Source organism: Peromyscus maniculatus, chromosome 3 (genome assembly GCF_049852395.1).
Source record: "Peromyscus maniculatus bairdii isolate BWxNUB_F1_BW_parent chromosome 3, HU_Pman_BW_mat_3.1, whole genome shotgun sequence".
NCBI classification, from domain to species: Eukaryota; Metazoa; Chordata; class Mammalia; order Rodentia; family Cricetidae; genus Peromyscus; species Peromyscus maniculatus.
Genome location: NC_134854.1, coordinates 95294561 through 95309733, shown reverse-complemented (window position 1 = coordinate 95309733; position 15173 = coordinate 95294561). Strand labels below are relative to the sequence as shown.

The 15173-nt window shown below is 42.5% G+C and overlaps 1 protein-coding gene and 1 pseudogene across 4 annotated transcripts in view; both read left to right on the top strand.

Annotated features, from left to right (window-relative positions):
- The first annotated feature begins 3792 nt into the window (after window positions 1–3792).
- LOC143272399 (large ribosomal subunit protein eL15 pseudogene) lies at window positions 3793–4506 on the top strand (annotated as a pseudogene).
- A 2621-nt stretch (window positions 4507–7127) lies between these two features.
- The window catches only part of Dnah6 (dynein axonemal heavy chain 6), a 233090-nt gene continuing 225044 nt past the window's right edge, over window positions 7128–15173 (top strand). For 2 of the 4 annotated variants that reach the window (XM_042273487.2, XM_076566963.1), the window contains exons 1-2: window positions 7266–7469; window positions 9240–9478. In XM_042273487.2, the coding sequence (XP_042129421.2) occupies window positions 9251–9478 (228 nt within the window). In that variant the 5' untranslated portion in view covers window positions 7266–7469; window positions 9240–9250. Of the gene's footprint in view, window positions 7470–9239; window positions 9479–15173 lie in introns of all 4 variants that reach the window. The other 2 variants (XM_042273489.2, XM_042273488.2) reach the window with 2 other exon arrangements.

Here is a 15173-nt window from a genome sequence, read left to right as displayed (position 1 = left end):
AAAAAGGCTTCATCTAGTTTCCTGTACATGATTTTGGGTTTGAGTATCAGTTTTCTGCAGTGAACCATGACCACCACCTGACAGTGACTTTGAATTCTCCAAAAAGATCATGGGATCCCACAACAATGATTCCACATGGACTATGATAATGCCATTAAGCTGACCAACATCACCCAAAGATTGACTTTGGACTACATACTGCTCAGGACAATTTCGAGATGGCTAGCTGAGATGATCCAGCCTCACAGACTACTCTAGCTAGGACTTGAGACAAGCCCTGCATTTTCTCAGAGACTGGACAAATGATACAGCTAACTCTCCCAGGACTTGACAATTAACCCAAAATTTTTCTTTTCAGGATCCCCTAAAGATGCCTTTCCCCCAAGACAGCAGGAAGTAATTTTAAGAACATGATGCCCACATTCCTAAGAGGTGGGGGTGGGTGGTTTTTGACCTTTCAGTGGGTTATGGATAATTGTCTTTGTTTAGAATGGTTGATTCCAAGTTGTTAATTGATAATGGTCAGGAAAAAAGCTAAACAAAGGAGATTAGATTCAGGGCTCTTGTCTGAAAAGAAAAAGAAAAAAGAGGATATAGATATGATAAGATAAAAGGTAGACTATTGAATCTACTCTGAAAAAAGAGAGAGATTAGAAATAATCGGATAAAAGGGTAGATTATTGAATCTACTCTGAAAAGAAAAAAGGGAAGATATGGATATGATAAGATAAAAAGTTAGATTATTGAATCTACTTTTAAAAAGCAACTATTAGTTTTAAATATTTACATTGGGTTGAATTTTTGTATATTGTATAAAAATTATGTATACTGATACAAAGTTGAGATTATTTTTTGTTGGAACATATACTGTACATGTATTTCCACTCTTGTTCAAGGTATTGTACCTATACAGCTCATTTAACAATGTAATGCAAATTACTAGTCTTTGAAAGTTATTATTATACTTTGATATATATTATTATACCAACTAATTAGTATATAAAGAAATGCAAGTTAGTAGTTAGTCATTACAATCAAACTTGTAATCAGGTTAGGTATGTTTTAAGGTAAAAAAGAAATATATTTTAGATAGACAGGTCATCTTCAAACACTTCAGAGATCTACAGAATATGGCATTTAAAATGTTTTAATAATATAGATTCTTTTTTATGACTATGAGATATGTCTGCTCCTGGTAGCACCAATATACTTCAGAGAAGATGATGGGCACTGAAGAAACTCCATATGGACTTTACTTTCTTTGTGGCAAAAGTTATCCACTGGGCAAGAAAGTGCCCTTGCCTCAACTGCTGACAGTATGCTGTCCAAATGGACAAGCAGGACACAAAAGAAAGGACTGACGAACCTTGCCAAGACAAGGTAGGACAACCCTTCAGAAAAGCCTGCTTCCCAGGAAAGTCTGTCAGATAGTCTAGGCCTGTAGGCCGAAGATGGATGCCCCAATGTTGCAGAGGAACCTTGGGTGTCTGTCCAGGCAGCCAGCTGTTTCTGCCATTTCTCACATATTTGGAAGTCTCTTATTTGTACTTCCTGCTTACTCAGTAAATATTATTTCCTTCTCGGATCTCTGAGGGAGCTGAAGACTAGATAGTTATAAAGTTTTCCTTGTTAACAAATTCAGAAAAGAAACTCACTAAAGAGGTGTAAAGTGTATAAGTTTGAAAGATATCAAAAGATAGTATTTGGTTGGTAATACAAGTTAGGATAGAAAGTGAATTAGATACAACACTTTGGACTCACCAAAACAGAATAGATAATGGAATATTTTCTATGGATTTGTCAAATGCTTATGGACTGGACATTGTTAATGTAATTCTTTCTTTTTTTTAAGATTTATTTATTTATTATGTATACAGTGTTCTGCCTACATGTATGCCTGCAGGCCAGAAGAGGGCACCAGATCTCATTACAGATGGTTGTGAGCCACTGTATGTTTGCTGGGAATTGGACTCAGGACCTCTGGAAGAGCAGCCAGTGCTCTTAACCACTGAGCCATCTCTCCAGCCTGTTAATATAATTCTTGACTGCATATATTGTATATACTTATTGTACTTAATTGTATATAGTTTCCTTATATTAGTTATAACCTTCTTTTATTATTTTATTTATTTATTTATTTATTTATTTATTTATTTATTTATTTATTTATTTTGGTTTTTTGAGACAGGGTTTCTCTGTGTTGCTTTGTGCCTTTCCTGGAACTCGCTTTGGAGACCAGGATGGCCTCGAACTCACAGAGATCCGCCTGGCTCTGCCTCCCCAGTGCTGGGATTAAAGGCGTGTGCCACCACCACCCGGCTATTATTTTAGACAAAAAGGGGAAATGCAGTGATATATTGTGTACCCTAATAAAATTTGGCTGAAGATCAGAGAACAGAACAAGCCACTAGATGAAACATAGATGTCAGGCAGTGGTGGCACACATCTTTAATCCTAGCACTTGGGAGACAGAGATCTGTCTGGATCTCTATGAGTTCAAAGCTACCCTGGACTACATGAGATTGACTCAGTCTAGGAGAGAAACAGAGCCAGGCAGTGGTAGCACACACCTTTAATCCCAGCACTAAGAAGAAAGTAATATGGCTGGGTGGAGTAAGGTATATAAGGCATAAGGAGACTGGAACTAAAGCCTTTTAGGCTGAAGCTTTTCAGGCTGAGGAGTCCTGGAGGTAAGACATGGCAGTGGCTTGTTCCCTTGTCTCTCTGATCTTTCAGCATTTACCCCAATATCTGGCTCTGAGTTTTTTATTAAAAGACTACTTTAGCAATTCGTGTTTCACAAGGCTGGAAGGATAAAGAGGATGGACTTAGGTCAGTGTTTGCAGAGACAATGACAAAATAAGACACTGCCTGAGAATTTTCTAGAACAGAGATTAGATCAGACTGGCCTTGTATAAAACCTGCCTGAGTTGACGATATTCTATCAAAATCAGGTTATGCCTGAGCTCATAGCCTCACAGTGGCTGAGGTATAGTCGGAATGTGCTTCTCAGACAGCCGAGTCCATTCCTTGAAATTCAAGAACTAAAGATGAGGCCCTGTGACTTTGGGAACATTATGGATTTATCTATAACTAATGTCAATTGTTCCTATTCTCTGCTGTGGTAAGCAATGAAGCCTTTGGAGAAAGACTGTGTCTCTCTTTGCTAACAACAGGGACAATAGACTGTTGCATTTGACAGCTCAAGTAGCCTGAGAGGAAAAGCCCACAGGGCAGAGTGAGAGACTGTGGCTACGAAAGAGTGAGACACAACTCTGAGGCTGTGGTGGCATTTTTCAACTTTCTTTTTATTTATTCTTTATGTATTTCACTTCATGCATCTCAATCCCATTCATCTCCCCATTCCGTCATATCCACTCTCTGCCCTTGCAACCTCCCCCACAAAATAAAATACAATAAAATTTGAAAGAAAGTAAAAAAAAAAAATCTTGTCATGGAAGCTGCCGTGTGACACAGTGAGTCACACAGTTTACCCTTCAGTCCATACATCTTTACTTGCGAGTGTTCATTGGCAAGAGTCATTGGTCTTAGTTGGAGCCTCTGGCTTCTGCTACATCACTGATACTGGGCCCTCACAGAGCTCCTCTTGGCTCTCCTGTTGTTGCCCTGACCGAAGGGCAACCTACCACCGGTTGATCAACATTTCTCCCTACCACACCCCCTCCTCCACCACCTCTCCCCCCCAAAAAATTTAAAATTCTAGAAATAGAAACACAACAGCAAAACAGGCTGCCCCATCCAAAATAAATAAATATATATTTTTTTAAAAAAGCAGGCAAACAGTTCCTTTCCTCTGGCGGCAGCCATCAGGTGAGCCAAGATGGGTGCGTACAAATACATCCAGGAGCTATGGAGGAAGAAGCAGTCGGACGTGATGCGCTTTCTCCTGAGGGTCCGCTGCTGGCAGTACCGCCAGCTCTCGGCGCTGCACAGGGCTCCCCGCCCCACCCGGCCTGACAAAGCGCGGAGGCTGGGATACAAGGCCAAGCAAGGTTATGTCATATACAGGATTCGTGTCCACCGTGGTGGCCGCAAACGCCCAGTTCCTAAGGGTGCAACTTACGGCAAGCCTGTCCATCATGGTGTTAACCAGCTAAAGTTTGCCCGAAGCCTTCAGTCTGTTGCTGAGGAGAGAGCTGGACGCCATTGTGGGGCTTTGAGAGTCCTGAATTCTTACTGGGTCGGCGAAGATTCCACATATAAATTTTTTGAGGTTATCCTCATTGATCCATTCCATAAAGCTATCCGAAGAAACCCTGACACCCAATGGATCACCAAACCAGTCCACAAGCACAGAGAGATGCGTGGGCTGACATCTGCTGGCCGCAAGAGCCGTGGCCTTGGAAAGGGCCACAAGTTCCACCACACTATTGGTGGCTCTCGCCGTGCAGCCTGGAGAAGGCGCAATACTCTGCAGCTCCACCGTTACCGCTAATACACGTAATGTTTGTAAAATTCATACCAATAAACAATTTAGGACCGTCATGTCTGCTTACAGGTGTTATTTGTCTGTTAAAATTAGTCTGCAGATTATCATGAAGCTTTATGGGATTATAGCGGTTAAAGTGCAATAATGTTTGAAGACTACAAGTGATGGTGTGTCTTGTTTCTGATAACCTTTTTGTCTTTGCGTTACCTACTTAGGGGGTTAAGTGTATGGTGTTAACACCATGTGCTATCCTGTGTGTAAGATCCTGTAAAAGGAGTCCTAGGACTAGCCCTGTAGATGTGTTTGGTGCATGTGATAGAACCTGGAGCTTTATTGGAATGATGCAGTCTTCTAGTTTGCTCAAGTGACTGCTTGGGAGTTTTGAGTACAAACTTTTAGAGTTGGGTTCTGCTTAGAAATGAATAGGAAGAGAAGCTTTTCAACCTGTTTTGTGAATATGCATAGAAAAGGGAGATCAGCTACAACCCACATTTTGAAAATTGAATCCAGTGTCCCATTTTCAGAAGAATGAGGTAAAATTGAAAGAGGTTTCATTTTTTGTTGGGTCTCTGGACTATGAGTTTGATGCCCAGTAATCGGTGTTGGCACCTGTGTATTTTGAAGTTGGAGACTGAACATTGGATGGGGTGGGGCATGTTTAGGGTTGGTATGGTGAGGTTGCCCTTGAAAGGGCAAATTGTTTCCCTTAGGGTGTGTAAACTAGTTATGGGTGCCATGTGGGGTTCAAGTTAATACCAACCAAGTGAACTTAAAAAGTTGTGACTGAGAAGTTGTATCCACTAGCCACATAAAAAGGGTGGCTGAGTAGTTCAAGGTAAATCCTAGGCCAGTCAGTTCATTTTGGAGGTAAGAAAAGTCAGTTGGCAGTATGACTTCATTGTTTACAGTCTTCCCTTAGGTAGTGGCTGGGGTCACTTGTCCCTGGTATGTTACCTGGGAGTTGTTGACATTTCACAAAGGCCACACATAACGCTGCATTTTCATTTGTGCCATTCCTTGAACTAGTTTCACACAGTACATTTTAGTATGGAAGAAATAGATAATTGCCCTTATCACAGATCTGGGCTAGCAGGCTTGATTTAAAAAACAAAAACAAAAACAAAAACTGATGCCTTTCAACTGATTTTTTTTTTCTCTTCAGATTTTTAAAGGGTGATTTTATTGATTTCCAGAAAATACTAGACTCAAAATCTTGGGACCTAGAATTCTTTTCTATTCAGCAAAACAAATCATTGTGTATAGAGGTTGTTCAACTAAAGTAATAAATGTCTGTTAAACAAGTGAAAAAAAAAAAAAGCAGGCAAACAAATGCCAGCACTTTACACACACAGCAGCAAGCTGTTTTGAACAAGCTGTGAATAAACAGCAGGCCAGGGAGACCTGGAAAATCCAGGCTGAGAGCCTCCCGGCCAGACGATGTCCAGACAAGCTGCCAAATGGGACAAAGTTGAAACGCCTGCTGTGAGCAGCGTAAGTGGAGTGTGACACCTCAGCCTACTGACTCTTGGGGCGTGTGTGTGTGTGTGTGTGTGTGTGTGTGTGTGTGTGTGTGTGTGTACTCTGTGAGACTTCTGGATATGCAGAATAAAGCACTGACGTTCCAGCACTGGAAGTCTGAGTACAAAATCCTACCTGCCCTGAAGAGTCTCCAGGGCATAGCGTAGAGCCTGTTCATGATGGAAAACTGAAGGCCTGAGGAGGGACAGCACCCCGTTCAGGGACATGTGCAGAATGCCGAAGAGTGGGAGAGGCCGGCCGAGAGCCAGAGGCTCTGTTGCCTTCCAAAGATCAGTCTCGGGTCCAGGGCTGCAGTTCTAACACCAAGCAACATGTTGCTTAGCTGCCTAAGTGTGTCTAATGAGTCTTTTCTTGTTTGTTTTTCTCCTGACATCGGGCTTCCGTTATTCATTAATACCTTTGCTGCTAAATTAGTGTGCACTCATGAAATATGTTAATTTTATGAGCTTCTAGAAAGCTGAGTTGCCAACTTAAAAAAAACTCTGTATAAACACTCCCTAGGGCCAGTGAGATCGCTCAGCAGGTAAAGGCACCTGCTGCCAAGCCTGGTGACTGTCTTCTATCCCTGGGATCCACATAGTGGTAGGAGAGAACTGAACTTTTGTAAATTGTCCTCTGTCCTCCACGTACACACTGTAGGACCTCCCCCCCCCCACACACACACCTCCACACACATGTTCCCTGAAAACTTCATGTGGCAAGAGACTAATGTCAGCTCAATACTTGGGTGGTGTGTGAGGGGAGGTAGGTTAGCTTGAGTGATCTGTAATCTACACTCTAGCTCTAGATAATCCACTTGGAGGTAGGTGGGGTCAACCCAGCATGCCATATGCGGTGTGTGCTGCTGTTTTCTCCGTTTCACTTAGGGGGTCTCCATCGAGGACGCGAACGCGGTAAAGTGGGGAGGCGAAGAAGAAGAACGTTCCAGCGGTGGTTACATTTTGTAGGGAAGGTTGAAAACAAGCCTCTGCCAACCCGCGAAGCAGGGGCTAAGGCAAGTGAAAGAAAGGGCTTCAACAGACCACGCATCCTTCTCTTGAGATTCGTTTCTTTCACCTCGGGATTTGAAGGTGTAGGCAAACGTCAAATCAGACTCGAGATTCCTGCGCGAGATTGGGTCAACGATCGTGGACCGTCCACTAACGAAAGAACATACAGAACGACCAGACCGCCTATGCCTGCTACACATTGCCAGGAATCCTTGGAGTGGCGCCTGCTCCCTGACAACTAGTGACGTCACGCCCCGGGAACACTGATTGGCTCAATTACTTGGCGCGCTCCGGAGGAGAGCTGTAGAGAGCAAAGGCCGTGGCGACTGGCTCCTCCCCGGCGTAGTGAGCGTCCTTGGAGGCCCAGTGGTTGCTAGGCAACGGGAAACATTTCCCCCTGGGACCCGGCTTACTGCTCCTAGACCATTTGGACCACTTGCATCGCTCGGCCTCTAGAAACCCCCCAGGAATCGCTGCAGTTGGACCACTGGGTGAGTCCAGTGGAATTGAGCCCCGGGCGGTGCCAGACACTCAGCATCGCCTCCCCAGGGATGGTTAAGCCTCCAAGAGGATGGATTCGGTGGTAGCTTACTATCCTGGGGGACTGGAAAATGAGGACTAGGGATGTCAGGCTTACCCAGGACCTTACACTGACCAAATGTAGATCTATCTGTCCTATCCAATAGGACACAGTTCCTAGACACCAGGTATAAAATGCACTCGAAAAAATTAAAGATAACTCTGCATCACACAACATCATTATGTATTAAAACGATAGTTTGAATGTAGGTAAAGCACATCATTAAAATCGAGACCTCTCGTTTTTAATGGGGTTCCTTGAGAAGTTAAAATTACATAAGAGCCTTTTGATTCTTATTGTCACTGAGCTAGGTTAAAACGTAGATATGTCAACACCTGATTCAAGACGTTTTGTACTATGTAGTGTGTGTGTGTGTGTGTGTGTGTGTGTGTGTGTGTAAGTGTGTGTGTGTGTGTGTGTGTGTGTGTGTGTGTGTGTGTAACTCTGCGTTCACCCTTGTATGGTGGCTAGAGATTGGCATTGAACTGTCTTCGTCAATTGCTTCTCCACCCTGTTGTTGTTTATTGTGTTTTTGTTTGTTTGTTTGCTTGCTTGCTTGCTTGTTTGTTTCGAGACAGGGTTTCTCTGTGTAGCCCTGGCTGTCCCAGAATTTGCTCTGTAGACCAGGCTGGCCTCAAACTCACAGAGATCCCATCTGCTTTCTGTCTCCCAAGTGCTAGTCTTAAAGGTGTGCACCACCACCACCACCACCCAGCTCCCACACTGTTTTTTGAGACAGGGTCTCTCACTGAATCTGGAGCTTGGCTAGCTTGGCTGGCCAGCAAGTCCTGGGATTCGGCTGTCTGCCCCTACTGCCCAGTGCTAGGGTTACATGCAACACTTCCATGCCCTGCTTTTTATGTGGGTGCTAGAGATCTAAACTCCAGTCCTCGTGTTTGTGGTCCTGTACGGCTTTTTGTCAACTCGACACAAGCCAGAGTCATTTGGAAAGGGCTCTCAACTGAGAAAATGCCTCCATAAGATTGGCCTATAGGCCTGTCTGTCCAGCGTTTTCTTGGTTAATGACTAGTGTTGGAGGATCCAGTCCACTGCTGGCTGTGCAGCCTCTGAATACAGGTGGTCCTGGGTTGTATAAGAAAGCAGGCTGAGCAAACCACGAGGAGCAAGTCAGTAAGCAATGTTCCTGCAGAGCCCCTGCCTAAATTCCTGCCTTGAGTTCCTGCCCCCGTTTCCCTTCAAGATGGACTGCAGGCTGTAAGATGAAATGAAGACTTTCCTCCCCAAGTTACTCTGGTCAGTGTTTTAGCACAGCAATAAAAACCTTAAGACACTTGTGTAACAAGCATTTTACAGAGGGAGACATCTCCCCAGGCCCTTTAGCTACATTTAAACAAACAAGCTCCTTGGAAGATGTTTTGCATACTCAGGTCTGAGAGACTTAGTGTTCAACGCTTTTCTTCATCCTTTCACATCCAAGCCAGTGAAGTCCCCAGACCAGGGCTTCCTCACACCTAGGCATACTTCTCAATTTCTATTCCTCTGGCTCAAGCACTCTGTTGGGGAAGACCTCAAGAGCTTTAACTGGCTTCCTTTGGGGGAAGCAGATGAACTCATTCCTCCCTAGTCCTTAATTCTCTCTCCACTCACTACATCTCTCCCCAATTATTTTGTTCAACTTTGCACCTACTGTTCTTTTCTTTACTTTACTCTATCTGTGCAGGAAGGAGCAAGATGGCTTCCCAAGCCACTGAGAATGAAATTGACCTGAAAAATATGGAAAACCAGGAAGAAGAAAATCCTGTGCTTACCAGACTAAACAGTATAAAGGCGAAAGGAGCTATGAACTATATGGCTCTCCACGGAAATGAACCTGAACTGCGAATCCTGACTTTTGGGCGCATCACAAAAGCTCAAGAGAAGACAAGAAAGAGACAACAGCCTGTGAAACTGGAGCCTCTGGTAAGTTAAAACAGGAAAAACCAAGCAAGCAAACACACACACACACACACACACACACACACACACACACACACTCAAACACACACTCAAACACATACACTCACTCTCTCTCACACACACACTCTCTCTCACACACACTCTCTCACACACACACACACTCTCTCACACACACTCAATCTCTCCCTCCTCTCTCTCTCTCTCTCTCTCTCTCTCTCTCTCTCTCTCTCTCTCTCTCTCTCACACACACACACACACACACACACACACACACACACACAGAACAGGTATTTGGGCCACTTTTCATGTACACTGGGAGTTGTGAAGTTGCTTTACAGGACTGATTCCCACACCCTTAATTGTCAAAGAACAGATGAAAACCTTAAAAGTGAATTAAGAACCAGTTCATAAAGTTGTAAATAACACAGATGTCTGTTCAACAAATAGGAAGTTTTAGGCACTATTTAAGTTGGGGACACAATGGTGAACCAAGCTTCCTAAGGGCTAAATCCTCTAGAAGATTCTGTGTAATTCCTATATATCCAGTGATATGTTTTATAAGGATTTCTCAGATAACAGTATCATTTAATGCTAATAAAAGTCTTATGCACACTGACAACATTTTATCAAAGTATATGCCTCATGTCTGTTAATTGTGTGTGTGTGTGTGTGTGTGTGTGTGTGTGTGTGTGAAAATATTTTTTTGAGGTAAGTTCTAACTGTGTACATCTGAGAGCTATCCTGGAACTTGCAATGTAGACCAGGCTGGCATTGAACTCCCAGAGATCTGACTGGCTCTGCCTCCCTCGTGCTGGCTTTAAAATAGGATTATACAATGCATACTGATCTTCAAAGTTCCTGTTGTCTCTTTAAATTACATTTACTTTTTGTGTATGTGTGTATAGGGTGGGCTTGCACATGCATGTGAAAGTGATGCTGGAGTCAGTTTTCTTCTTCTAACCTGTGGGTCCCTGTGGCCAAACTCAGGTCCTGAGGGTTGGCACCAAATGCTCTTACCCACTGAGCCATCCTGCCAGCCCTCAAAGTATATATGTCAGTTAAACACATGCAGAAACTGTTCTAACCCATGCATATGGAGGTACCTTTTTAGTTTTACTTCTTCCTTAGACAGGGTCTGACTGGAGTGCAAGCTGGCTCTTTACTCAAGAGCAAAGCCCTCCTGCCTCAGTCTCCTGAGTGTTGTTATTACAGGCATCCGTCACCACACCCAGATGAAGGGATCTTTTCCAACAGACTGCTGCACACTGTTGCCTAGCTGCACCATGGTAAACACCCATTAACTGGTTTCCAATGGAAGGGAATTTAGGTTGTTTCTTATTTTGTGATGAGTTACTTTCCTATGATATATAATGCTCCTTTGTACATACACAGATATAAAGATGGATTTCTAGCAGTGATATGTTATAGGTCATGTTGCACACACACACACACACACACACACACACACACACACACACACACACGTTTTTTCAGATAGGCTCTCACTGTGTAGCCCTGGCTAATCTGAAACTTGCTATGCATACTAGGCTGGCCTTAAACTTAGAGCGATCTGCTTGCCTCTGCCTTCAATATAAACACTTTCAACTTTGAAAAGTGCTTTGGGCTGCTCTCCAGAGAGATTTAACTCTTTTTTTCTGCCTATAATGGAAGTGAGGGTGTGCACACCCACACACTTGCATACTGGGCGCCATCAGGTCTTCATTTTTGCTAGACGCACAGATTTACAATGGTATCATATTGACGTAATTTATATTACATTTGATTAATTTTTTTACTAATATAAGTGTTATATTTTATTTAATTATTTTCTATATCTGTGGAGGTTTTCGTGTCTTTTTATTCTTTAATTTTGTACTTGGTGGTTTAGTAGTTTTTCTATAATAAGGTCCTATCATTTTCTTGCAAAATTGATTGTGTACTGTTTTAATTTTGTTCCTTATTTGGAAAGAAGCTCTGTTGGGGGTCTGGAAAGATGGCTCAGCTGATATGAGCACTTGCTGCTCTTCTGAAGGACCTGAGTTTGATCCCTATCACAACCACCTGTAGCTCCAGCTCCAGGGATCCAGCACCCTCTTCTGGCTGTTATGAGCACCCACACACATGTAGCATACATACACTCAGACACATATACAAAATAAAACTTTTAAAAATCTATTTATTGCCAGTGACATCCTTTTAAATTCTCATATTTAATTTTCAGCTTTTGTTTTCAAGCCATGTAACAAATATTTTTAATTCTAATACTCCTGTTTTTATTTCCTAGCAACTAAACCAATTAGTTCATTTCGCTTTCAAACTTTGGCCCACGGGTCAAACTGAACTCCCCAAACTTTTTGGGTGATTGCTGCCACATGCACTTATTTGCATCATGCCCAAGACTTCTTTCCCGCTACCTTGACAGAGTTATGTGGCTGTAATGGAAACCTGTAATATGGTAGAGTGATGCATCGATGGGAAGAGTGATGGTGGAGGCCATTCACAGCGCGGCATCCAGGAAGCAGAAACAAAGAGAAAGGGAGGAGCTGAGCACAGTGTGCACCTTTTAACATACGCCCCAGATGACCTGCTTTGTCCAAGGGGCCTCAGCTTCTAAAGTAGTACCATTTCCTAGTAGCTGAGAACCACACCTTCAACATGTAGGCCTTTGACGGATGTTCCAGATCCAAACTTTAAGGTTCTTGTTCTGACCAAAATTAAGAACTGAATACGGTGTTGGTACAGGCTCATAAATGTGAATGATTGGTCCTAGTTTGAGGAACAGTTTGAGAGACTTGGAGGTTTTCAGAAGTCTCTCTCTCTCTCTGCCTCCTGCTTGTGAGGCAGATGGAAGCTCTCAGCTTCTTCTCCAGTGCCATGCATGCCTGCCTCCTGCCTTGCTCACCACCATGACGGTCAGAGACCTACTGTAAGCATGCAACCAATTCAGTGCTTTCTTTTACAATTTTCTTCAGTCATGGTGTCTCCTTACAGAAATAGAAAAGTAACTAAACAAGTACTAAAGGCCATAGTTTATTATTATATATTATACATGTATATATGTATATATATCATATGTAATATATATATTAATGATCTTATTCTTGATTTTAATAATGGCTTTAGTACTTAAGGTAATTGATATTCACTATTGATTTTGTGAAATTGTTTACAGTATATTAAATTTATTTTTATCTATTTTTATTTTGAAAAGTTGTAAATAAATGATAAACACCTCAAAGAGAAATATAATAAGCAGCATTAACAGTGTTGAATTTTGACAAATCTTCTTTAAAGTCTATTTTATCTTTCTGAAATATATTTTACATATATTTTGTGTGTGTGTGTGTGTGTGTGTGTGTGTGTGTGTAACATGCTACACTCACTGTGTGTAGACGTCTGAGAATGACTTATGAGAATTGCTCCTGTCCTATCATATGGGTTCAGAGAACTAAACTCAGGTTTTAAACCTTATCCACCAAGCTGTCTCACTAGCCCAGAATGAAGTGAATTTTCAAAAGAATCGGGTTTATATCTCACTGCAGTCTCAGAGCCCTGGCTGCTTGCTTAGAGACAACCAGTATTATGACCAATTCGAATCTGTCCCATTTTAGGTATTTACTACTGTGCTTTGAAATTGCCATTTCTCACAACTTTTTTGTTATTCAAAGTTTCAAATATATAGAAACGCTGAAAGAACCATGCATACACCTACACACCTCCCACCCAGATTCAAGAATTGTTCGTGTGTCATCCCATTCACTTCATGCCTGTCTGCACACCTACATGTGCTTGTTGTTTTATTGTTTAAAGTGCTCTGTGAGCATCATAACACTTAACTCTCAAACACCTCGGCTTGCTATCCTGAGAACAAGACTAGTTCCCTGTGGATTATAAAATGTTCTTAGACTATCTTTAGTTTCTTAAAACTTTCTAAATTACATCTTGGGGGGACATGTGCCATATGGCGGGATATTTGCAGGTCAGAGAACAATTTGTGGGTACCAGTTCTCTCCTTCCGCCAGGTAGTTCCCAGGGATTGAACTCAGGACATCAGTCTTGGCAGCAAGTGCTTCTACTTGCTGATCCATCTCCAGCTTCCATGACCTTTAAAAATACATCATATCTAAAATCAACAAGAGACTGATTTTTGATACTAAAATTGTTCCATACCCTTATTTGTTAGCCTCATTTTTAGAGAACATCTGAATCTTCTTTAAGATGTCAGTGTGGATTTACAGTTTTAAAGTTAGTTAGTTAGTTAGTTAGTTAGTTTGTTTGTTTATTTATTTATTTATTTATTTATTTATTTATTTATTTATTTATTTTACATGTATGGATGTTTTGACTGACCATATGTCTATGCACCATGCATGTGCCTGGTGCCCAAGGAAGCCAGAAGAGAAGGTTGGATCTCCTGGAACTGGAATTGAAGAAAGTTGTGAGCTGCCATGTGGGTGCTGGGAACTAAATCCAGGTCCTCTGTAAGAGCAGCAAGTGTTCTTAACTGCTGAGCCATCTCTCCAGCCCTTATTTATAGGTTTTCAATAATTCATCATGAGGGCTGGTGAGGTGGTAAAGGTACCTTCTGCCAAGGCTGATGACCTGAGTTCAATCCCCAGGACCTACATCATGGAAGGAGAGAACTGACTCCTGAAAGTTGTCCTCTGACTTCCACATTTACTGCACATGCAGGAACACACACATACATGCATGTACATACACTGTGTGGCTTGTTTTTTGTCTGTTTGTTTTTATCGATTTGACACAAGTTAGAGTTATCTGGGAAAAGTGAGCCTCAGTTGAGAAAATGGCTCCATCAGATTGCCCCATGGGGGAGCTGGTCGGTGGGGTATTTCCTTGATTAATGGTTGATGTGGAAAGGTCCAGCCCACTAAAGTAGTGACACCCCTGGACTGGTAGTCCTGGAGATATAAACATAAAAGATAGCTAACTGTGAGACTGGAAGGCAAGCCAGTGAGCAACATTCCTCCATGGTCTCTGCTTTTGAGATCTCTCTCTCTCTCTCTCTCTCTCTCTCTCTCTCTCTCTCTCTCTCTCTCTCTCTCTCTCTCTCCCTTGAGTTCCCCTGATGGACTATAAAGTTCAAGAGGAAGTAAACACTTTGCTCCCCACGTTGTATTGCATTTGGTCATGGTATTTCTTACAGCAATAGTCAGAAAACTAGGACACCATGCAAACACGAGGCTTGAGTTCAATCCCCCAGAATTCATCTTGCAAAACAAGCCAGGGTGCAGAGCTGGGTAGGGTGCCATACACTTGCCATTCTGAGAAGGGCGACACACAAGTCCCTGGGGCTGGCTAGCTGTCCAGCCTAGTTTACTTGGCAAGTCCCAAGCCACCGAGAGTCCTGTCTCCAAAAATGAGGTGGATAGCACCTGGAGAATAACAACCCCAGTTTTCCTCTGTGAACACACGAACACACATGCACTTGAATATACGTGTATACACACAAACAAACAAACAAACAATCAGCATGCTTTCTGTGTTCTATTCCTTTTCCAGGCCTTTATCTGGATCTTCTCTTTTCTTTGTCCCCGTTGATATCTGTCTCATTCAATTGACATTCTGGTCTCTGAAGTTGCTTCCCCACTTGGGACTTTGTCCTAGTATTTATAGATCGTTGAAAGCTTATTAGAGACACACTACTCTGACATCTTCAGTCTGCCTCTAAAACCTA